This window comes from Tripterygium wilfordii, chromosome 8 (assembly GCF_013401445.1).
Source record: "Tripterygium wilfordii isolate XIE 37 chromosome 8, ASM1340144v1, whole genome shotgun sequence".
In the NCBI taxonomy this organism is placed as follows: Eukaryota; Viridiplantae; Streptophyta; class Magnoliopsida; order Celastrales; family Celastraceae; genus Tripterygium; species Tripterygium wilfordii.
In genome coordinates, this window is record NC_052239.1 from 10,717,341 (window position 1) to 10,742,581 (window position 25,241).

Here is a 25,241-nt window from a genome sequence, read left to right on the forward strand (position 1 = left end):
CCTCTGATTTATAACACTAGGTCATGGACACAACATTTGGACATTTCAAGATGACTGTCCAGAAATTAAAAACTATGTCCTCCCAACTCTAGGATATCTCCAAACCTTAAAACCCAGTTGGACTTGTTCCACACCATGTTAGGTACTAAAAGAGATAAGAACCCATTTAAGACACCATCCTTGTCAAGCAACTAGCAACCCAATGAGTCCACTCTTATACTATGTTTGCGTATTCACATTGGATAAGGTAAGCCTAACATTATTCCTTTCCTGTGGATCCCAAGACACTACTTTCTATCCATCACTCTTTAATCCTTTGTGTAAGAAAATTCTGTCGAAATCATAATGCGTCAAAAATGAGCACGACTTTATTCTTCTTAAATTGTTGTCATTGGTTGGGGAATTAGAGTGTGCGACGGCAACACTAGGCTCACACAACAAACATTGTCCTATTTGGTCCAACATATGATCCGGCTACTCAACGAGTATCCAATATTGGCCTTCAAGACTTTTTTTTTTTGGCTCTATGACACACGCGTTGGTAGTGCAAGAAAGACTATACATTTGCTAATATGCCAATCCGATATAGGATAAAGTCTTAACACTTTGTTTTGTTTGTCGATTTTGAGTAGAATTACCCTTATATTAGAAGAACCCATGGAGTTAGCAAAATCATGAAGTTACAGTAAATGTGTTTTCTGAAGTTCTGTGTCATCATAGCTGGTCTGGATCATGTGCAAGGTTCTTAGGGTGTTAATGTAATGAAGCCAAGTAGCTTTAATCTTGTGATGCTTATTGTGTCTCTGTTAGTTTGTGGCCACTTTCTTAACAACTGCAATTATGGCAAAGTCCTGGAGGAGACTTTACATGAGTCACGCCACTTGTCTTGTGTGAATGTCTAGACTAATAGTCCACATCAGAACTCTCATATAAAGATGCTTTTTTCAAAAAGAATTAATTCGTGCGGACCCTTGATTTAGATTGAAAAATATCCTCGACGTTATTAGGGTTTAGAGTTTAGGCAACAAATTAAAGAAGTTTCACATTGGGGTTAGAGATAATCAGGCTCGAACTGAGGCCTTCCATAACATCAAGGTGACACTCTACTGCTAAGTTATATCCCTTCCTTTGCCCCCCATCGAGAAACAAAACTGATTCAACATCGAACAATCGAACAACTTGGAGTCGGGTCTTCTTTTTGCACTATTACGGATTAGAAAATAATGGGAAAAATTGGATTTGATTGTCAGTTGTTGACTCTAGTAACTCCTTGTAAATGCGGGAGGTAACAAGTTCAACTCCCAAACACATCAGTTTCGACGTTATTTCCTTGTCATGGCCATATGAGAACATTGTTTCGCATGGGCATAGAGGAGGATTTGTGGAGTTAACTCTCCTTTGTTAACTTCAATCTCATTTTCTCCGCACGGACTTCCCGGTCTTACCTATCGCCAGTGTGAAGCAAGCTGGGTTGGCGGCCCGAGTTTAGAACTAACCGAACTATTTGGTTGAAATTTTCACACAATATGTGTTTTCTAGGATTAAGAACCAATGGTGACGGCCCAAGAAGAACAAATCCATGCAGGCCTTTGGCCTGTCTAGTGGGAGTTCTCACACAAAGACGTGTTTTTTAGGGTTAAAAAACCAATAGTGACGGCTCAAGAAGATACAAATCCATATACGTCCATGACCCAAGACGACTAATATCCTTAAAGGACAATATTTGTCGTGTGATGAGAGGGTGAGATCCATCTTTGGGCAAACCAAAGTTCCATCAGATCGAGTCACGACTGCTCCATTGCCTTGTGGTCTGGTTTGGTCTCATAAATGGCAGCTCTGTCTGTCTGGCGTAGGCCACACATAGTTAAACACAACAACGAGGCAACCACTAACCTCCCCACCAAATCAAACAGTGACCACATAAAACAAAGTATTATCAACTGTCAACAACCTTTATGTGTATTGAGGTGTTTTTTTTCCTTTCTAAAATCATATGCAACTTTTTTTAGCTGACCACCCGTGCCTGAACCATTTAACTTTCTAATCATTAAGAAAAAAAAAACATATCCTTTATCTATGTTGAAATTGACAGTCTAAATATATTGAAAATATTGTTTGTTTCGCGTCACAAATCCGCACGAATTTGTTCTTCATGAGTTATCGCTAGGGTTATCCAAAAAAACTGTGTCAAATCGAATCGACTGTTTGATGAGGATCAACCGAAAAACAGAAATAGCCGACCAAACTGTCAATAACCGACTAAACGGTTAGCTAAATGTATGCGAAAACCCCTACCTATTGTCATTGGCCCTTGGGCCTAGAAAACGCGTTTTCAATGTGAGATGAGCTAAATTTAACTTGTAAACCACTCAGTTGGGATTATGCGAATCTGATCAGGTGGAATTTCAGTCTTGAAAATCTGGAAAAAAAATTTGTACCCATGGAAACAGAAATCATTACTTGAATTGTTGTTGGGGGGTGGGGGGGAATCGGTTGGCAAGCGCAAGCGCAAGCGCATAACAATAAATAATGCTGCCACTGTGTTAGGCATTGCCATTTTTATTTTCTTAAGTTTTACAACAAAAACTCTCTTGAAACTCTCTTGGCGGCTGCTTAGAGATTGCAGCTCAAAGAAAGGAAAAGGAAAAGGAAAAGGAAGAGGACACCCACAAGTCAGCTTAAAATCACTTGTTAACCCAAGTACAAAGCTATGGAAGTGCCTGCCTAATCCTTGCTTCAAGAGGAGGGAAATGGGGTAAGCTGCGGAAAGAGGACTAATCTCTCTCTCTCCTGCACTTTTTTGGCATAAAATAGGTTGAAATTAAATGCTAGTTCACATAAATTATAGCATTTCAATACTCTTCATTCTTATAAGAAATTGCAACCCAAATAACTTGCAGAGATATTGTCCGCTTTGGAGCTTAAGTCTGCACGGTTTTGTCTTTAAAAGAACTATCTATTATTGAGAGGTGTTAGATACTTAGATCTTAGCTTATAAAATACTTTGTTTTCTATCAACTTTCCGATTTGAGACTTTCATCTTAACAATTCTTTCTCACCCTCCCTCCTAGAAAATAGTCAATGATCCTGGTATACCATGTTATACAATGATGTGGTGTACCATAACCTCTCTTTTTAAGACTCCGTCCATACGCAATAATAACATTTTGTCAGCTTTGAGCCAGTTCATACTAGAAAATAGTCAATGATCCTGGTATACCATGTCATACAATGATGTGGTGTACCATAACCTCTCTTTATAAGACTCCGTCCATATGCAATAATATTATTTTGTCCGTTTTGAGCCAGTCCATACTAGTTTGAATCTAGGAAAAACGCTTGTTTCTAGGTAGGAAGTTTAACCTATTATATTCTGCACTTCACATCTTCCCTTGAGCAATGTGGGACAAGAAATTTAGCTCCATTGTCACTCGGTAGCTCACCCAACACCATCAAGTTTGACCTTGCTGAGCCTTGTGACTCGCTCACTCGAGCTAGGTGCCACAGACTCCCCCTTAAGGGCCCACTGATGCTCATGAGTGCCCACACTTTAAACCCTAGGGCATCAACTCTGATACCATATATAATAGTCCGCCCATTTGTACTAGTAATACTTTGTTCGCTTGGGGCCAGCCCATGACTTTGTCTTCCAAGGCTCAGCATCAATTTATACTAGTTTGAGCTCAAGAAAAACGTTTATTTCTAGTTAGGAAGTAATTTGACATATGATATTCTACACTTACATCTTCCAGTGAGAAATGTGGAACAAAAGACTTAACTCCATTATCACTCGATTGCTCGCCCAGTTTCACCAATCTTGACACTGCAAACACTTGTGATCCACCCACTCGAGCTGGTTACTACACCCTCCCTCCTACCTAGAAGTGCTTACAGTTCCCCCATGATGATCTCCTTCCCTCCCTTGCATCTTCAACACTTTCTTCCCTGTAAAAGCCACGCGTAATCTACTAAATAATTGCTCAACGTATATTTCAAATCTTGAAAATAAATATTATCGCAATTAAAATAAAAAGCCCATAAACAATTATCTGGGCCTACAAAAGCCCATCTTCTGTGCCATATGCCACTGAGGCAATCAGCCAAGCAAAGCTCAACGGCCAGAAATTGGCTCCTAAACGAAGGCGGCATGTCGTCACTGTTCTCTCTAGCGTGTTCTAACGCCTCTGTAGCCACTCTCACTTCTGCGCCAAGCAAAAATTTCGCCATCCCCGTCACTTCGAAATCAGTTTCCTCTCTCAAATCCTCTCCGTTTTCCCGACGGCTCTATAGGAATGGTTACTGGATTTCTCACCGAAGCAAAATTCGGGCAAAAACCGCGGACTCCGATAATGGTACCAGCGAACTAGCTTCCGGCGGTGGCGGTGGAAGTGGAAATGCATCGACTAGTTTATTGTCCATTCTTTGCCCGTTGCTCAAGCTCTTCTCTGTGAGTCTGGTTTGAATTTCATGTGTGGCTCGCTCTAATGCGTAGTGTACTCGCTTTTTCATATTTTAACTCTTCTGATTTAATTCGTCCGTAAGAATCTTTAGAAATTACTCTATAGCAGGTTCCATTTATTGAGCTTATTCTGTGGTTGTGATAAATGAATCTGCTGATTCATAGCTGTTTTGCTGAGTGGAAATGCATATATGGTATAGTAGCATTGTTAACAAGATTAAGTTTATTTTTTGAATTTCGGATTATATAAAGGACGAATGGGGGAGAAGAGGAGGGGAGGCAGGTGGTGTTTGGATTACTACTGTGAAACTACGCTTAAAAAATAATTCGTATTGCGTTTGTATCCCCACCAAGGGTTTTAAAGGATCCAAAAGCAGGAAATAAGTAGCCTAAGAAAGGAAAAAGCATTTTCAATTATCTTCTGTTTCTTTCTTTCTTTTTAAAAAATCATAGGATTTAGGCACCTTTTTCAATGTTAATCTGTGACACAGTTTGATGGGTCTAGCAAGAGTCAATGATGGGACTTTGGGCAGGGGTCCATAGAAATTGGATAAGCTAATTAATATGGATAATCCGGGTCATGGAGTGGTGATTTTTGCTACCTCTCACTGTTATCTAGTTTAAGTGCAATGCTTGTTCTGGGTTAAAAGTTCATCATTGAATCCTTGATTTCTCATTGACTTTCTATGTCGAAACAATTTAAAAGTTGTCTCATTGAGTTTCTATGTTTAAACAATTTATAAGTTGTCGAGCCTAATTGAAAGAAAGAGGAAAATCTAATTAGATGCCCCTTTTTTAGTCTCTAATAAATGTATGTCTTGCCTACTTTTTTGCGGTCCATAACTCCTGGCATTATATTTTCTAAATTTTTCGTGTTTCTTGCAGGGGGGAGATCCTTCTAAGAATAGAAGTTATTCTTGGGAGGTAGGATCCTTTTTTCTCCATTTCTCATTTGTTTTTGCAATTGTCATTGTAGCTTTCTTTTGTTTGTTTTTTTTTTACAGTGTAATGACGTCTACTTTGTTGTTCCCAGTCTTAACTTCTTGTAGAAAACTTTGGGAAAGGGGATGAAAAGCAACTAAACAAGTAAATCGGTTGTGAAAAAAAATGCTTTGGTTGGCACAAATAACCAGTGAGACCCTTAGATCTCATATACCTTCATCATTTTAAAAAAGTAAAACTACAAATTTTCACTTGTGGCTATTTTCTTGTTCTGAGTGCATACATTCATGCATCAAGAAACAATATCCCTTCTAGCTGAGTCTGGCCTCTAGTTTTTTGTTGCTCAATGATATAGGAAGCAACATCTTCTTTGTCAAGTTTGGCAAGATTTCCGTGGGGATCAAGATCATTGGCAGATGCTGATACTGAGGAAAATCAAGAGACATCTAGTTCAGCACCTAAGCTTTTGCAGCTCTTTGAATTTGGTAAGCAACTGACTCAATTTGTGGACTGCATCCCTGCAAACCAAAGTTATATGACATGCAGAAAATGTCTTCTTCTTTTTTTCCTTTTATGTTTAAACTTACACAGTTCAAGAATATTTAGAATATAATTATAACAGTATAATTAATCTAGATGTCTTTCGAGATATTAGTTTAGACATTTATCATCATCATTATCATCATCAAAGCCTTATTTTTGAGACAGATATAAAAAAAAAAAACTAGTGATGCTAAAGCATAGTATCCTATTCTCTACTATGGAAATTGGAAAGTGGATCCTAGATTTTCTGAGCTAGGGTGATTTTTATCCAAGATATTTCGTTCCATCTGTTGAAAATTTGAACTAAATTATTCCTAATATTTACTTTTTTTCAAACAGAAGCATGCCCCTTTTGCAGGAGGGTTCGAGAAGCCATGACTGAGCTAGATCTTTGTGTAGAGGTATCAAAAAGTTTCTTTGATCCAGTAATTTTCATTAAGTTACTGACTTACTGTGCACTAGCACTTGCATTATAAATTGACTAGCCAGCCGAAAATTGCAATGCCAATTTTGATAATTTTAAATTACTTGACTAATGGTTTGGTTGTTGCTGTTTGATTCTTAGTTTTCCTGATAGACCTGTTGACACTTATGCCCAGGTCTATCCTTGTCCAAAAGGTTCTGTAAGACATAGACAAATGGTCAGAGAATTTGGTGGCAAAGAACAGTATGTAATTCCTTTTCTCAGATTTTCCTTTTAAAGCTCAAGTTTTTTCAACTTCTAATAAGTTTTAGTATGTCATCTCTTCAAGTTGCATTAAAACCTCGAACTCCAACGTGTATATCTTTTTTTCATTCTAGATGATCATCCTATAACTCAAAAAAAATCCAGAAGCACACTATATATATATGATGCATGATGGAACACGTTGTATGGTGGTCAATGGTCAATTGGTCATGTTTGGTGTATCAATTTCCTTACTCTCTTTGTAACATGCTATTTCTACAGAAAGGCTCATTTGATTAAAATATGAACCTTTGTATCATCTTCTTGTACATTTTGCTCTCACAAAATGAGTGTCCTTGCAGGTTTCCTTTCCTGATTGACCCAAATACTGGAATTTCAATGTATGAAAGTGGTAAGTAGCAGAGGTTCACTTGACCAGAATATTAAAAATGATAGTAATATTTTAAAGAAACATTATCTCATGTTGAAATTGGCCTACGCTAGTAAACTGGCTTTTTGTCAAGCCATCAAATGGTAGATGGTGGTTTTAGACAGCCATGTAATTAAATATTTTAAACAGAATGGCTTCTAAGTTCAGACTCCTGGTTGTAATTAACAATGGGGGAAAGAAAACTTTCCAACCATTGAGAACAGAGTCTTTGTTGTTCTTAAATGAGAATGGTGATGATGAGAAGAAGAACTTTTTATCTTGTTTTTCAACTTAATATACAGTTGACAGTATCGTTATGGTCATTATATAAAAGTTACTTCCAGCAAGTGACATACAAATTATATTATATGAGACAACTCTGAAGTAAGTGGAATGTGTATGTCAGTCGTAAATTTTATTGTCCAGCAAAAAAGAATAAACTCAATATTTAGAATGTACTCTTACTCTTTTCTTTTTGATGTTTCATGTTTATAATTTTATGTGACTCAATAATTTAATCGGCTGCTGCAGGATAAGATGATTCATTACTACATTTTTTAACAGGTGACATTGTGAAATACCTTTTTCAGCAATACGGTAAAGGGAAAGGCCCCTCAACAGGGCTTTTGGAAAGGTACTGTGGTTTACAGTTTATGTAATTGTTCCAAAATTTCATTATGTTAGAGTATAAATTCAAGAAGCTATCAAAACTTCTGAACGTATTCTATATAGTTTTCAATTTTCGTCATGTTGATGAAGTTTGAGTACAGAAGTGGAATTGATTTTTTCATGCATGAGTACATTTACACTGCAAGCCTTTAACTATTTAGTTACATGTAAATAAGCTATGCAACATCTCAATTCAAATTATGGAATAATATATTCAATGCTTCTATTATTCGTAGGTTCCAGAATTTCTAGGTCCATTTCAAAGTTCATGTAAAGGTGGCAAGTGTCAAAATTAAATTGTCATTGACAAGATGACAATTGAAACTAAAATTTGTTCTTGCTTTGCTGTACTACCACTCTCACACCCCCCATAGACATCTCTCTGACATACGTTGCATCTTCATGCAGCACATTGTTCACAGGATGGATGCCAACAATTCTTCGAGCAGGTAGAGGGATGACCTTATGGGATAAAGCCAGACTAGATGCACCATCCCAAAAATTGGAACTTTTCTCATATGAGAACAATGCGGTAAGGATATGATATTGTCACTTTCTTGAGGAATCATCATCTATACTGTATTATGCCACCTCTCTACTTAATTATCAGTTATTGAATGTATCAATAAACTGAGAATCTGTTGCCAAACCAGATCGATGTTGGTAAAGTTCTTACTTCTTAGTAACATCTGGGTTAGGGTTTTTTTTGCTGGCTACCCTGTTTGTGAGTTCTCTGTTGATGAAAATATCTTTGGTGAGAAGCTGATGGCATTCCAAAATTTACATTTGCATCATATTGCAAAGAGGGAATCCTCAAGGGGTCAAAATCGCTTTCTATGCTTACTTTCTTTTGGTATTAGTCATGAAAATAACAATGTTAGAGCTTTTTTCTTCTTCTATGTAACGTACTTTTGCTTATCCTTTTTCCCCTCCAATAGCATGCACGAATTGTGCGAGAGGCATTCTGCGAATTGGAGCTTCCATATATCCTCTACAATGTGGGAGAAGGGTCTCAACGGAAAAAGTTGCTTCTTGACATGTCTGGATCCCAGGAGGTCAGATTCTAACATCATTGATGTGAACTATAATTTTCAAATCACGTCTTGACTAATTTAAATATGCTCCTTATAACAACATCTCAAATTTGAATGACCCCATATTTGTATGAATTGGTTTATGGGAGAGAACCTATGAGCATTATTGCCAATGTGACGTTGAATATTAATTTTGTGTGATGATATGAGAAAACATTCGTGTATATTCGGCTAGTGATGCTAAGTCAGGGTCTCAGGGATGTGATATTATGTGCCCAACAAGATGACATTCTTGTCCTCATTTATTCTTCTATTTCTACAGATCACTTGTCCTCCTGTTTAATAGCATTGTTATTTATTTGATTTGGTAAAGAACACATTAATGATCTTGCATATTGATGATCGTGTGTGTTTGCCTCGAAGGTGTATTAGAGAGAAACCATATGCCTGAATGGGAACTTTGTTTTACTTGACAGGTGCCTTACATGATTGATCCCAATACTGGTGCTCAAATTGGTGACTACAAGAAGATCTTACCTTACTTGTTTGAGACATATTCGTTAGCCACTGTCTAGTACTGAACATCCGGCAACATCTGGGTAAGTACATACAACCTTGCAATTGCGTCTTATCACTGGCATTAAGCTAAATAGAGAATAATTAGTGTAGCACGGGTTTGGGTTTGGGTTTGGGTTTGGGTTTGGGTTTGGGTTTGGGTTTGGGTTTGGGTTTGCTTGCGCTCTGATTTAGCTGTAACGTTGCTTCTTAAGTTGGCATTTTTACCATTTTATTTACCTATAAAAGAATGTTCCTTTTCCTCCCCTTTTTTTGTATGGTTCAAAAAGCAGGAGAAGAGTGACCTACCACCATTTACCGTAGCCAGTGTTATATGCTGAATCAGTAACGACAAATGTTGAATGAAAGACTTATAATTTGTATGAGATTTAAGAAAAGAGCTTGCGAGTTGCAACAATGAGCTATAGCTTAGTTGGTTATTTCACTAGACTTGGGGCAGATGCATGCTGCTAAGGTTCCCTATTCGAACCAACCAAGGTATTTCCTGATTTTCTAGCTGAAATGTTAGGAGCTCGAACCAAGGGTATTTCCCTAGGGTTTGCTAGTCTCATAGGCTTTTGGCCTGAGGTTTACCGGCAGAAAGATCGTAATTTGTCTCTGGCAAGGGTTCAAAAAACCATTTACCAGTTGAAGGATGGTCATACAACATCCTGACATTTAAGGACACTTCATTTACTAGACGTCTAGACCTGGTTGAAGGAATTCTTAAGAGTTGCCAAGACTCTTCAAAAAGGTTTCTTTTAGGGTTAGAAGGGGAGCTCAAACAGTATATCCAATCAACAAAAATGCTTTCAATAACTTAAATTTTGTGAACAAGTATCTTCATGCACAAGCAGTCGCTGCGGCAAGATGAGCACGCCTATTCTGAATGAACTTCTGTCGAAATTCACCTTTCTTGATTGCTTCTCTTATTAAGCGGAAGAACATGAGATAATGGTGAGTATTATGTCTGCAACAGAAGAGAAACTGTCATCACCATTATCAAGGTCGAAAACACTTGAAGAAAAGAAATTCATACATTTCTAGAAGTATCTGTGCCAGCATTTCATGAACATTGAGTAGATGATTGATATATGCTTTAGTATGATTCTGGCAGGTATAGCAACCACAACTTTCAACAATTGGTGTAATGTCTTTCCTGAATCAGAAAACATTACAATGTCCATAAACGTAAATCGCTAGAAAGTTGTAAACAAATGCAGTAATCAAATGAATCATTTTTTCATTGCTGGGCAATTTTCCCTTTAGTGAGACTGATAAAAGAAAAACAGGTCCAAGGGCTTGAGGACTTTAGGGTTACTAGCATTAGGCAACCTGATTCTATGAAATATTGAACTTAAATTGCAATGTCAAACTATCTAACACTTTCCGAGAAAGAAATATTACAACCCTCAGAACATGCTACAATCAAAACACTAAAATTGAAAATTCAAGGCCAAGGGACAAAGTGAGAAGAAAACTACTTTAGTACCTGTAAACCGTTGCTTTCAGATTAATTTTTGTTTGATCACTTCCCAAATGAGGCGACTGAAAAGCAGATGTACTAATCTCATTGCCATCCAATGGAAATGAAAGAGCAAAGCCTCCAAGCGTGAGATGGTAAATATACCTGCCAAATTTTCATACGATCTTTCGACTTTCAGAGATCACATCAAAGGCAGAACCATGGATGATAATGCATAAAAAAAACCGAGCACTTACGATGAGTCAAAAAGATCGATTCCAGAAGCCACACCCTGCAAGACCTCCTCTGACAGATTGAGAAGACATGATAATCAGCTTTGGGAAAACAATTTTTGTACGAATGTACAAGCAGGTTCTGTTCCTACATAAAATTGTCCTGCTGAACAAAGAATGGAATAGCAGACAATTGTTTGTAGGTTTGGAAGTCATGAATTTAACTAATCTATCAGAAGTCATGGCATTCAAGCCATGAAAAAAATTCTAATAACTGAGTAAGAATGACCAGACACCAGTATACAGGAAACAGTAAAATACCAAATGGTAGTAATGACAAGAGGCAACGAGATACCTGGAAGTCCAAGCCCACAGATCAGACGCGGCTTTTCCTCTGGTAATCTATCCTGAACATTTGGTAGCAGATTTAGAAGTTAGAACCCAGAAATAAAGAAGGCAGACATGATATATAGTTGAGAGTACAGGGGTCAAGTTAAATCAATCTTCCTCAGAGACTGTGGGGTACATATGACCATATGAGCACCAACTATGAAATTGAAATCAATAGTTCAATTGAGGAATAAGAACAAGGAACAAACTATAACAACATAGTACAACAGACCCTAGGGAACACCTATCACAATTCAGAACAACAGCCCACATGGTAGAGAAAGGATGATCGCCATATATCATTAGAGACATCCTCCAGTTTGTCAATCTTTTCCTAACTATGAAATATGTTGGTTGCACATTTAACTCCAAATAACACAACAAGTATCATTAAGGAAATTTATTGAAAAAAATCATATGAGAGATGGAAGCTTCCATTCTCGTAGATTAGTAACTTACAGTAACTGCATTAAGCAAAGCAGGACGCTCTTCCATACTCTCACCAAGCCCAAAACCTGCGATCCAATAGCCTACACAAAAAATACTTCTGGTCAACTGAAGATGATGTGAAAGAACATGTAAAGAGGAAAATATAAGCCATAGGCCAGAGGTGTAAGATCCTAGCATATGCTTGGCGTACAAGAGAAGCAGCAGCAAACAAATAAAGATAGTTGAAAGGGGAAGGGTGAGCTAATGTAAATATCTAGTTAGAATGTCAGGAAAGGAAAGGATTAGGAGAACAAAGAGACAAATGATTTCTTTTCTTTATGCAACTATCTAGGATGATAAAGCCAATCTTCTTTTTTCTTTTAAATTAGTGGGCTCATGCAAAGGCATCGAGAAAGGATTTCTCTATGTTGGGCAGAGATTAGATTCGTAATACTTCTCTTCTGGATGAAAGTTTGATAAGGGGGTATCCTTTGCAAATCCCCCCCCCCCCCCCCAAAAAAAAAAAGGATATTATCATACCTGATAAATTTCGCTTGGCTGTTTCTTGGGCACATCGCTGTCGTTCTTCTACATTATATCCTCCAACAATTGCTCCAAAAACAAATCCACCTGCCTGCATTGTACGCATTAACGGTAGTAAACAAACAGGGATAAGCAGCTACTCATATCAAGTTACTAGCCAAATCCAGAAAGAAAATGTCGCTTAGAGTATCTACCGAGCTTGATGCAATGCACTCATCCAGCCATTTAACAGTTCGGTCTACTGAGGTCTTGTTCCTCTTATCAGATACCCATGCTGGCACTTCATCAGCCAAAGTGGTCCAAATATTTGGTCTCATGGAAGAAATCATTTGCATGTAGTCGGCAGGTTTAACCTGCAGGCATAAAGGTTAAAGCAATCAAAAAAGAAAGTGAAACAGGGGTTCATGCAGTTAAGGAAAATTATAGGTAGTCTACCAAACAACGACCACAAGGAGTCTCAAAAGATGCTCCAATTTTGTTTGTGCTTTTGAATTCTGGAAGGCACTGGATGGAATCCCTTGCTACAGCAACAAACACGTGTTCATGCAAACCAAGCAGCTGGTGGAGTCCACCAATATTTGATATTGTTTTTGTTGAAAGACCTTCCAAACTGCAGAAATAAGAATGCAACACAGGCCATTCAATTGTTAATTAAGGTAACACATCTTCTTATAAACTATTTACATTTTCCCTCATATCATACTAGAAATGAAAGTAACATGAGATATATCCTCTTGCAAACAACAAATGATATGGGGATTCACTAATAACTCTAAATCTAATCTGGAAATAAAACTCACATAAATCATGATTCTAATTAGACATGCATCAGCCACTAAAAGAACAACAAAGACCTAGGTCCGAGCAGAACTCCAGCCACCATCCTAACAAGACTAGAGAACCTATTTTACTCATTTCCCAGTGATAATTACATTTGTCTACTATATTATTTTCAACATAGAACCACATATCCCTTGCCACCTGTATAGGTGATCTTCCCCAATCCTCCCTACCATTCCTGATATACTTCCAAAAGGCCTTTAGTTTTCCTGCCCTACATATTTTTTAAACCCTTCTTCGCCATACTTCCTTCACGTCACTGTGTTTGTTTTCAGCTGTAAGGACGCAAATGGATGACTCCGTCCCCCCCCCCCCCTTCTCCCCTCTCCCCTCTCCTGGTTCCATGTTAACCCTTTTTTCCGCAGATAGAGAGCTTTTGCTTGAAGTAATATGAAAGATTCCAGGGAATTACTTTCCTAAGCATAGTTATCCTGAATCCAACCACATTAACTAATTCACCCACTTAAAAAACAAAGAAAATAAATGCACATGTGTGCATTAAGTATATGCGACCATATGCTAGAAACAAAATCAACAAAATTCTGAATTCTCTTACACCATTACACAAACACCTCGCGTGCATTCCGATAAGCAAACATGAATAACCAAAAACAGCTTATAATAGAAGGGGGCAATGGTCAAGACTTACAATTGGAGAGGACTGACTTGAAGAAGATGAGAGTCCGGGGAAGGCAAAGAGGGAAGAAGGTCAGGGGATATAAACGCGGGCAGTCCTTTACGAGTCGAGAGGAGGAGACATGGAGTCTCCATTGGGGTCGGCAGGCTGCCTATCTGAAGTGACCCCGCCCGTGCCTTGCCGTTACTCCATGCCTTGACCGCGAACTTCATGCCCTCTCGGTAGTGGTGGTGGTGGTGCAACCAAAGCTGTGTCGGATTTGCTACTTTGACAAGATTGGGTTTAGGGAAGGGTTTTAGGCTCGTACAAATCATCAATCGGAGACGGCTGCCCAACGAAAAGGGCCGTCGAAAGCACAACGACTCGCGAGTCGCGACAGGTTTGCCTGGATACTCGTATTCCCCGCCGAATTTATTGGGTTGGGTTTAGTTGTGAGAACAACAAAGCCCGTTTTAAGTCCAAAAAGTTTAGTAGTGAAGGCCCAATAGAGTATTTAAGGCCCAAAGCCCAATTCAAACACAAAAATTACACCAATCCATGAATAACGGTCAAAAAATGTATAAATTTGTTTCATTAATAGCTTTCTTCATGTATTTGGCCATAGGTGTAGGGGTCACCAAACGGTACACGGAGCCGAGACCCGAGGGCTTTATATTTTCGGGTCGACCCGGCCCGATGCCAACCCCTACATGGGTGAAGGTCACTATGTGCTTCAACCAAACATGCATTGGTAGCATATACACTCTCTTTTTTGTGACTGAACCCACCAAAAACACAGCTCACCTAACTCCACTCAATGGTAAACTCACGAGTCATATACAATACTCGCAAACCACATGAGCCGGTTAAGTCCTAGAACCTATCATCATTCAGCGGATAAAGAGATTAGAGATGCCATAAAACTTTCGTTGCATCACTATGGCAGCATTAACAATACACACCCACAAGAACTGCTCTTTCATTTCATAAAGTCCACTCAAATCAGACACACAATGACTAGAAAGACAAGCAACATTATAGCATAAAACAGGGCAACCATGGCTTTCTAGGTTATTATTGCCTTATTGGTCTAGGAATCATAACTTGCTAGCTGCTGTATGTTCATGGGATACACAATGCTTTGATCTCCATTGAATGCCTTCCTTGCCATCAAAATGTTCACAGCTGATGTTGGGTGGAATGCATCCCAGAAAAAGTACTGATCTCTGCTTGGACATGGTGTTTGGAATGGTAGACATGTAATCTGTCCACTGTTTCTCCCAATGCCACAGCACCCGCGATTCACAACATTAAATCCTACACAAAAATATATCGACATCCATTTCGAATTTTCAATTAGTAGAAGTAAGAACAACCAGAAGCAAGAACATTAGGCAAAAGTCGAATTCAATCAAAGTTTAGCGACCAGGGCAATGCCTACCATACTGTTCTCTGTTGGCAACAAGGTCTTCGAACAATCGAGTAATGTCAATGTATGTGAATCTTGCACCAGGAAGATTGGTGTTGAAGTTATTGATCATGGCCTTCACATTTGCATTGAAAGGTAGAACAAGCTGGTTAACTTCTTCATTGCAAATTCCAGCTGTGCTTTGAGACAATATGCTTGGTATGCATCCCATTCTTCCTAATCCTGAAATCACAAATTTTCTTGCTCCAAGATTGTATAGAGTCTGCAAAATTTTCACAAAACACGGAGATAATGAACTTGGATTTCTTGCAATTTTTTGGGAATGTAGGGGGATAAATATAACTGGGTATTAATTTAAGGTAAAATTTAAAAGCATATCATATGTACCCTTAGTTGCCTTGAATATCGTTGAACCAGAAAATCAGCATATTGCTGTGGATTATACTGATTTTTAGTATCATAGTTGGGCATAAGGTAGTTGTTCAAGTAGTCATTGCTGCCCATACCAACAAAGAATATTGACCGTCCGATTGCCTGAGCCAGATCAACTGCCCCAAGATTACCTGTGATTTGATCAAGTGTGTTCTGAAAGTTCCTTATCTGCTCATCGAACGGTATCCGACCCACCTGATCAAGAACCAAAGTACAAGATTAAAACTGGATGCAGCTGCTTCTTGTGAAAAAAAAAAATGTGCCATCATTTAATAGCTTCATATTTCACCCATTTAAGGCACTGCAGAATAACACAGAACTATTTTCCTTCATTCAAAAAAGTATTAGAAAATTGATGTGCATAAGTGCATTTAAGATTCTGATGAGAAAAAAAAATTCAGTACTGAAGATAACCTTAAGGAAGGTATAAAGAAAGATAACATCCAGTGATTAGGCAGAGTAGCTAATAGGTGTTCGGTGAGTAACATGAAGTAAGTTGATAAAAAAATTAATTCCTAACATACATACATACATACATATATATATACATATACACAGATATTACTAAGTAAAGGGCCTTACAAAATTTCTGCCAGTTATATCAAGGATTCCTGCAGCAGCAGAGGCATAGTTTACTCCATGAAGCACTTGGTCTCCTGATGCTTCAGTGTATGAAGGGATAAGTGGAAGTCCAAGTAATTCAGCTGCATGTAGCAGGGTTCATTAACCACAGTTAATTAGGGACAAGAAAAAAAAACTTTGAAATCAGAGTTATAAGTTATAACAAGGGTTTTTTCTAGAAAAATAGGGTCATTGAATTCCTTTCCCTGTCATACAGCTTGACAAATAATTGAAGCAATTGGCAAGGCTACCTTTTTTATCTTCAACTGCAAAAGACCTGATGAAGACATTGCTACTAAACTACTAAAGTCTTTTTTTTTTCTTTTTTTAGATTGATGATAACCTTCATGGATCCAAATTGAAAACTATATATATATATATATATATATATATATATATATATATATATATATATATATATATCATGCATGAAATGCACATTAGTTGTAAAGCAATGGTCTAAATTAATTTATCTTCCACCATGTAGAATAGAGAATCACGTATAGCCAGTCACACACAAGACATACAAAGTAAGAGATAAAATATACCTATTTCATCAACCATGGTGTAACCATTGGAGAAGCGACCAGTGGGGCCACCATTGAAGTCAATACCATAAGGGAAATAATTAGCCTTGGCAAAGGAAGGAAGGTTGTTGTTATTTCCATTGTCAATGAGTGAGTCTCCAAATACAAACAATGCAGGCACCATTTCTCTCTTCACACCACCTTGTCCAGGCCCAAATGGATCTAGAATCTGAGCTGAAGCCGCCATGAAAAACATAAGAAGGAAATGTAGACTGAAGGTGGCCATTAGAGAGACACACAGATAGGAAGAGAAAAGCACAAGCAAGAAATACTAATGCAACTTGAATGAGTGTGAGGAAAGCAGAGGGGGTTTTAATAGTGGAGAGAAAGGTGGGTGGTTGAGTCTGCAGTAAATGAATTCATCTGTTCTCTACCTTGTAGTAATTACACTCCACACTGATCACTGCATTGCAGGCATCCCCTCTTTAGAATTTATATTCACAGTCACAGCTAGGCCCACTCTACCTCTTCTTTTTTGGTAACATGGGAATCTTATTCAGCGTCACATTAATTTACACTCCTTTATCTGGAAGCTAGCCAAAATTAGGAGATTAATTATTTGTTTACCTTCTGTTTCATGTAAGGACAGCAGATATAAGTACTGTTACTAACTTACTGTTTGACTAATCATTCAACTTATTTGTTGGTTTCCCTATTTAATTGTGACAAATGAGTGGTCAAATATCAAATTAATTGCTAGCTAGCCAGTACAAAAAAGTTCAGTTAAAACTGAATAACCCAGTTCAAACTTAAAGAATTACAATTCTTTATGCAGTACAAAACCCTGAATCTATCTCAATTCTCGTGGTCATGTACTCATGTGCATTTCATGAGTCTATAACTAAGATAGCTAGGGCAAAAGACTGAATTTAATATGATTGGTTGACCACTTGAATGGAAAAAATCCACTGTATATTTATGTTGCTATTCCCTCTCGCTCTTTCTTTCTTTCTTTAACAAGTAACGACACGACAGCAAACAAAGTAGCCTCTGAACATTCTATATGGGTCTAAACTCAGACCGTCAGGCTCGCACGCACACAGAAGTTTTCCACATGGTGATAGAGTAAGTTAAGCCAAAACTCAATGCGTTACCATAAGATAAGGTATTTCCCCTCGTGAGAATCGCACCCAAGATCTCCCGAGTCCATAAAACCATGTATAAGTAACTAACTATAGATATTGGATCAAGAAAATAATCAAAAAAAGTAAAATAGGGTCAGACTTGGATTTGAGTTTAGGTATTCAAATGCTGATAAAATTATATGGAATTAGTAGGAAGAATTAATATGCCTGCAACAATTACAGAGAAGGAAACGTACATGCATTGGAAAGCATTGACTTTTGCAATCTAGGTTAATTAAAAATCCTCAAAACATCAAAAAAAATATGGTAGAAAGAGATAGAAGTCAACACGCAAAAACCTCTAAGAATGGGAATGAGCCAATTGAAGCCGCAATGACTGAGTGGCAGCAGCATTAAGATCATAGATATCCATCCAATCCTCAATGTCTTTGAGCCCAACAAGGTAAGCAATCAATCCAAAAGGGTAGACAAGGTTCATTAAATTCGAGCAGTTAGCTTCTTTCTTCTTTTTGCCAAAATTTGACATTCCCAAGATAGCAGCCATATATGTTGGGTGATTGTCTTCAATCAGGTGCGTCATCCAGCATTCATCATACCTTTGACTTTTGCCACCTTAAATATAACGATCAGAGAAGAATATGACCCATCCACCCAATAATCGGACAATTAACTGGTAAATTTCATTACAATATGGATCAGTTGAGACTTGGGCCAAACTCTAGTGCGAGAAGATAACGCTGGACTGAGCAAGGGAAGATAATGCAGAATCGCTAGATTGAGCTATAGCCTATAGTTAATCTTGTAAATTGCAATGATAAAATTACTTATGGAACTTGAATTCACTACCTCCCGCTTGCATTAAGAATTAAGAATTACCGTTCACCATCTAGTGAAACGACCCGTTGTTGACTTGCTCTAACCCCTTCGTAAACCCATCGATCAAAGGGGGTTTTCGCAGCGGTTAAGAATCACTACTTGACCATCGCCATAGCCGGATTCTTTGCCGCCGCATAGACGACAACGAAGACAGATAAATCGACAAGAGAAGCACTGGCTGCTGTGCTCAATTGGCATTCGGTAGTGAGGGTTGCAAAGGAAATGGGCCTTTCATGAAGTTGTTTGTAGTGGGCCTGGACTGTATTCTAAAAAAGTGAAAACGACCTACAGTTTGGCCCATGTCATAGTCGAATGGGCCAGGGAAATCTTTGAGACTAACAACATTTATTTCCCATAGATTTTTTAAATTTCTCAGTGTATGGCGGATTCGGGGGTCTGAAATTCGTTAAAAAGCTAGTTCAGACTCTAAAATTTTATCCAACGACCTTTCCAACGCCACATAATTTTTTGTGTTCGAATTTTCAATCGATGGGATAATTTTTTGTGTTCGAATTTTCGATGGGGCTTCTTTGATTACAGTTTTAGAAGCCCAGGGAACCGTTTACAGTACAAAATTTCAATCTTAGTGATGGGCCTCATACCCTTAATGATGGATGGTATATACGTATGAATCGATCAATGGGAGATTATTACTAATATGAGTCTGGTCCTGAACCTGGGCCTAGGCATCGTGCAGCTACGTCATTATTATTAACTTGGAGCTCAACGCATGGCCACAAGCATATGCTCTTGATGAAAATCGAACTCAATATCTTTCTTGTTCATATGGTTTGAACTCATAATTTTTCATAATCAAAATCAACCATAAAGGCACACGTTTTACTGAAACAAAACAATTAATTTGGAAACGTATATATACACATACATACATGTATGTATATGTTCCAAGCAAAAACTTCTTATATTACACCCCATTAAGTTAATTATTAACATGATTATACATATACCTACACAGTTGACAACTTATATATGTAGACATATAGCTTACAAACATTTCCATAGTTGTTTTATTTTATTTATTAATACACTCCAAACCTAGGAAATGAATTTCCTAAAACTGAAATATGTCATTCTGTATGGTTAGTGGATATGGAAAATTAGTGGTCACTGGTGCAAAGTTAGCAGTCCCTATATTCTCCTCTATCTGCACCAGAAAAGCCACAAAATATTTTTATATGAATTAGCAAAATAATTAATAACAATTAATTAAGTAGTGTATTTGGACTATAAAAGAGGATTATCTAATTAATTATATGAGTTTAATTAAGACTAACCTTGTTCCTCAACAGTTGAATCTCCTGAAACATAAGGTCCATCTGGATTCATTTTTATACCATAATTAAGTATCTTATAATCAATTAATGACAATTAATTAACTTTAATTAATTAATCGTTTACCACAAAAAATATATATCAAAACATATACATATAGCACATATTGTGTGTATATATATATATAGTTATACCTTGGCAGAGCGTATGTGATAAATCCATTCTTCAAGATGTTTTTCAAGTATATGTAATTCCTCCAAAGTCACCATGCCAGTAGTTCCCCCACCAAACATGTACCTAATACAAGCATGTTATAATTATACCACTAATAATTCATATATTTTGAAATATATGTTAGGTGTAAGTCGCTGATGTGATTTATAAATTAAGATTGAATCTCTCTCAACGAATAGGGTTCTTTTAAGGATAAAATTGCGCAGATCTTTGGTCCGAACGGAATTGTTTGAGATGGATATATGCTGATTTATAACACATTTATAATCAAAATATACCTGAGTCCCTTCTGGAGTATTTCGATCTCCTGTTTCAGCATGTTGATCTCCTCTTTAACCTCCTACTCGATTGCATAAGCTTTCAATTAATTATTAATCCGTACATCATAATATATATATATATATATACATACACAATTATTGTTATTCTATTAAGAAGACATTAATGGAGGCAGCATCCGATGCCAGCCCAAACTGACTTTTTGAATGATAATATATAGTAGTTATATATATATATTATACACACACAGTAGTACAATATGCATATCTGTAGGTTAATTTATTAATTATTAAGAGAAAGAAATCATGATTAATAATTAAATACACACCAGGGCTGGTTGTGGCTGATCAATGCCTTGTTGTTCATGTTCAGGCTGCAGAGATCCTGATTGGGTCGACTTCATGTACCTCTCAATCAGCCCTTGCATGCTTCTTGAATCATCAAAAGAGAGAAACGAAATTTCAAATAATATATCTCATTTGTTCATATTATACTAATTTAAGGACCTGATTTTTTTTTTAACCGAGGACAACAATATACAAGTTTGTCCTTGGAAGATTCAATATGGGCCTAAACTCAACCCGTTAAGCCCGCGCACACAAAAGTTTCTCACTATAAGACATGGTAAATTTTGTCAAAATCCAACGGATAGCCACAAGGATATTGATGTCAGTGAAAATCGAACTCAGAACCTCACGAGTCCGTACGATTTGGCCTAGAGAAATTCACCAACTATATCACCCAAGTGGTAACACTTAAACTTTAAATCCTAAATCTGTACGTGACAAACAAAACATGAGCGAATATTGAAAAAGAAGAGCTAGCTAGAGAGAGAGAGAGACCCTTTGGTAGAAAGTTCATAGATCTTTCCATGGGAAGAGAAAATGACAAGTCCAATTTCAGCATCACAAAGTACAGAGAGCTCCTTGGCCTTCTTAAGAAGCCCTGCACGCCGCTTGCAGAAGGTCACCTGTCGATGCACTGTATTCTCGATCCTCTTCATCTGAACCTTTCCGCGAGCCATTGATTGGATCTTCTTCTAGGGTTTTTGAGACAACCTAGCTTCCACTAGTTTGAACTAGCTTCAAGCTGTTGCATGGCTCTGTCTATCAAGATAAACTAGTTGTGAATACTTGTGAAACTTAATGCCTCTGGCTTCAACTTTATATATAGTCCCTTTTTTGGTGTTCTCCAGGCCAACAAGAATATATAAATATTGGGCATATATTTTCCTTTTTACATAGCACTAAGATTTTCTTTAATATCCCCTCTCTCTCACACTCAAACTCACACACATGTAAGCAGTTGGGATCCCAATTATTCCAGCAGCTGAGTTTGACGCACATGATTCAAATGAATTCGTGAGTTGCACATGTAAGATACACATGAAATATTGTGCGTACAACTCAGCAACTGGAATAACTAACATACCAATTGCTCAAATCAATCCTTATCATTACTATTTTATATGCATTATGTGAGAAATGTGTATCCAACCCAGCAACTTGAATAATTAGGATCCCAACTGCTCATATCTTTATCATTTTCGCAAGTAACACACAAAAGCATGGACAGCCACACAAAACTATTTTCCATCCACTACTAGTACTAATTAATTAAAGCATAATGTCTTGAGAATATATGAGATGTTTAAGAAAGAACGATTGGTCACTCATTTCAAAAAGTGTGATATATATTTTAGATATTATATATATATATATATATATATATATTGTATGTGGAATTAATAGTGTGCATGGAATTGCTTTTCATGTGCAGTCCACGGAGCTCATGAATTAGCCAATGAGCTCCCATGTTGGGTTGTTTTGCTTTTCTCCACCACTTTTTCCTCATTTCTTGGCTTTTTCAGGCGTTGCATCATGCATGCTCTCTGTTTCCTCGACAAATAATTACTTACAAGTGATTTTGTTAGCTTTAAAGGTCATGAGGTGATATATATATATATATATATATATATGATGGATCATGCGAGAATCTTCACCACCAGTAGGGCTGCAAAAGCCCCGATCCTTCAACTAGCTGTTCGCGAACATGCTCGCTCGGTTGAAGGCTCGATTTCTTATTCATTCGTGAAGTTAATTGAATGAGCTCGAACAAAAAATTTAAATTGGAGATTTAAAAATAGTCGAGTTTGAACAAGCATGTGTTCGACTCAGTTATATTCGTGAAAAGCTCGTTCGTGGCTCGCGAGCAAATTCGGTTTAAAAGATCGCGAGTAGACTCGATTAAAGGCTCGATAATAGACACAGTTAATATGCATAAAAAGATAAAAAAAAAAAAAAATGAAAACAGGCTCTGCTACAAGTGTTGTAAATCCACACCCTCAGACCGATAATATTGTCCGCTTTGGATTGTCCAATTTTCGTGGATACACAAAACCCGTACGACTTTGTTTCTCCTTTGACCCAAACAAGTGAACTAAACTCAACTCACTCAAGCTTAATTAGGAAAAACATTGTTGATAGTTAAGGGTGAACTTTACTCCTTATAAACAAGGAGCTATTTTCACATCTTACCGATGTGGGACTTAACAACAAGCTTGCGGGCATGTTCTTGAGTAGGCCCGCGAGTTGGCTTGTAAACTATCATCGAGCTTGGCTGAGAATGGACGAGCTGAGTTCGAACATCACAACTTGAGCTCATCACAAATCTACACGAACGAGTTTAAATAAAGTAATACTCGGTTCGGTTCGATTCGGTTCGGTTCGGTTCTGCTATTTTGCAACCCTATTTGCCACCAGTAGTCTCACTAAACTTAACATTGAAGACTACAAGAATCTTAGTTAGCCAAAGAGAAAAGGCCGGGAAAAGGTAGACAAGAAGAACCTTATTGTCAAATCTCACTTACATTCAATAGAAATCCTTGAAAAGATTTTTTCTTTAATGAATGGGAAAATCATAAGATAATCACAAGTTGCATGCTTTGACGTACACTTTGCCACTTGGATATTCTCTTCCTTTATATGAAAAGATTGATTAGATTTCACATATATGTGTTATCCTTTCATTTATAAAACGATAAGGGATCAAATTGACAATATTAATTGGTTCTTGAACATATATATATATATATATACAAACACATAAATAAAATAAGGATAAAATAAAATAAGGTAACTTTTTGATCATTGATTGAAATGACAAGTAGAGTTCACTGTTTCGCTTAGAATGCTTGATTTGCAGTACAAGAATATAAAAGTTACAAAAAAGTATAATTTAAACTTGTTACAATGGAATGATGACTGCAATTAGCTTGAGGCACAAGTATATATTGTTTTCTTCAAGGAGATTTTAGTCTTTTGCAGTTCCTTTTGTTATATTTTGAAGCGGTGCAACGAGATTCTCTTGCCTCTTCCCCCCTCTCTGGGATTAAAATTATCTCTATAAGACTAGCTTTGACCAATGAAGAACAATATCTTGTTTTAATTTTTAAGAAAGAAATCGTGATCAAAAAGCTTGTGAATCAATAACACGAGCCCTCCACATAGCCACTCCTTTGATTAGCATGATTAAGATATGATTATTAGTCCACTTTTAAGATAATAATCCATTTAAGTTATTGCTAGCTAAAGTTCCTACAAACACATACACGTACACATAGAAATTCGTACTATTTAATTAACTTAAGATTGCAAGAAAAATGGGTTAATGTAACTTTTGGCATGTTCAAACTTGATCATTGAATGTTCGAACGTCATAACTTAGTAACTTAAAGTTTAAATTTGTTCCAATATAGTAATTAGAACAGATTTCTATGTTTTCGAACAATCAACCCATGTACGTGGTGTATTGACCGATCGACCATAAATCTTTAAATATCGAAGATATGGCTTGACGGCACTTCAATCAATAAAGGATGTTGACGTGGCTTCGAACAACTGGTATTTGAGCGGCAATGAAACCCCCAAAATTGAAACTCTAATTAAACACTATCAAACATTTCGAGAGCTTTGCAAGAAGGAGTTGGATCATCTCTACCAACATCGTGAGGTAAATTGTTCTCATCAGAAAATATGCAACTACGAGACTAGTTATCTAAGCTATTATGTTCTAAGATCACATTAAGAGATTTCGATCTTGAAGGTAAGACGATGAATTGATTAGAGCTATTACACTCTTAAGACTAAATCGAGGAATTTCCACACTATCATAAAAAGATTGTAGTTTACTTTGACATGCTACATAAGTGGGTTGACTGTTTGAAAGTTGGAAAATTTAGTTGTAACAAATTTAAACTTTAAGTTATTAATTAAACTGTGGAGAAAAACTATTCATGCAAGTCATTGATTGCTTAGCTGCAACAAGCTTACAAGTACAAAGACAATCTAAAGTCCAATCAATATATATATATTCCTATGTATGTATGTATATATAGATAGTTTGGAATTGATTAAAGCATGATTGAACAACCAAGTTATATATAGTCGCTTCAAATAAATTCTGATTCCAAAGCCGTATAATTAGACACTATATTAATACCAAGGAGAACCAATCAAAATTAGGATAAATTGATTCTCTTGAACTTTTATCTATGATAATAATAATAATAATAATAATAATGAGAGTTAA

The 25,241-nt window shown here is 37.1% G+C and overlaps 4 protein-coding genes across 6 annotated transcripts; 1 reads left to right on the forward strand and 3 right to left on the reverse strand.

The window, feature by feature from the left end:
- Window positions 1-4,101: 4,101 nt before the first annotated feature.
- Window positions 4,102-9,685, forward strand: LOC120004549. The gene is made up of 11 exons (XM_038853912.1): window positions 4,102-4,447; window positions 5,345-5,383; window positions 5,757-5,886; window positions 6,284-6,345; window positions 6,544-6,611; window positions 6,974-7,023; window positions 7,606-7,675; window positions 8,119-8,242; window positions 8,649-8,765; window positions 9,221-9,418; window positions 9,467-9,685. The coding sequence occupies exons 1-10, from the start codon at window positions 4,148-4,150 to the stop codon at window positions 9,317-9,319; spliced, it is 1,059 nt and encodes a 352-aa protein (XP_038709840.1). The 5' UTR covers window positions 4,102-4,147; the 3' UTR covers window positions 9,320-9,418; window positions 9,467-9,685.
- A 328-nt stretch (window positions 9,686-10,013) lies between these two features.
- Window positions 10,014-14,224, reverse strand: LOC120004548 (queuine tRNA-ribosyltransferase accessory subunit 2-like). Its single transcript, XM_038853911.1, has 10 exons — window positions 13,849-14,224; window positions 12,795-12,969; window positions 12,554-12,712; window positions 12,357-12,450; window positions 11,847-11,917; window positions 11,353-11,404; window positions 11,022-11,070; window positions 10,792-10,929; window positions 10,339-10,458; window positions 10,014-10,269 (listed from the first exon to the last, which is right to left on the reverse strand). Exons 1-10 carry the CDS (start codon window positions 14,148-14,150, stop codon window positions 10,143-10,145), a joined length of 1,287 nt encoding a protein of 428 aa, XP_038709839.1. The 5' UTR covers window positions 14,151-14,224; the 3' UTR covers window positions 10,014-10,142.
- Window positions 14,225-14,763: 539 nt separating this feature from the next.
- Window positions 14,764-18,702, reverse strand: LOC120004379 (GDSL esterase/lipase At1g71691-like). Of its 2 annotated transcripts, none has more exons than XM_038853720.1 (6): window positions 18,308-18,702; window positions 16,846-17,058; window positions 16,259-16,380; window positions 15,632-15,871; window positions 15,257-15,506; window positions 14,764-15,132 (listed from the first exon to the last, which is right to left on the reverse strand). In XM_038853720.1, exons 1-6 carry the CDS (start codon window positions 18,369-18,371, stop codon window positions 14,906-14,908), a joined length of 1,116 nt encoding a protein of 371 aa, XP_038709648.1. In that variant the 5' UTR covers window positions 18,372-18,702; the 3' UTR covers window positions 14,764-14,905. The 2 variants fall into 2 exon arrangements, with proteins under 2 accessions (XP_038709648.1, XP_038709649.1); XM_038853721.1 differs by having other exon boundaries at window positions 16,846-17,053; window positions 18,308-18,701.
- Window positions 18,703-19,849: 1,147 nt separating this feature from the next.
- LOC120004381 (agamous-like MADS-box protein AGL12) lies at window positions 19,850-21,796 on the reverse strand. 2 transcript variants are annotated; one of them, XM_038853723.1, is made up of 6 exons: window positions 21,494-21,796; window positions 20,980-21,082; window positions 20,651-20,712; window positions 20,333-20,435; window positions 20,141-20,164; window positions 19,850-20,010 (listed from the first exon to the last, which is right to left on the reverse strand). In XM_038853723.1, the coding sequence occupies exons 1-6, from the start codon at window positions 21,673-21,675 to the stop codon at window positions 19,918-19,920; spliced, it is 567 nt and encodes a 188-aa protein (XP_038709651.1). In that variant the 5' UTR covers window positions 21,676-21,796; the 3' UTR covers window positions 19,850-19,917. The 2 variants fall into 2 exon arrangements, with proteins under 2 accessions (XP_038709651.1, XP_038709650.1); XM_038853722.1 differs by having other exon boundaries at window positions 20,141-20,182; window positions 21,494-21,795.
- Between the last annotated feature and the right edge of the window lie 3,445 nt (window positions 21,797-25,241).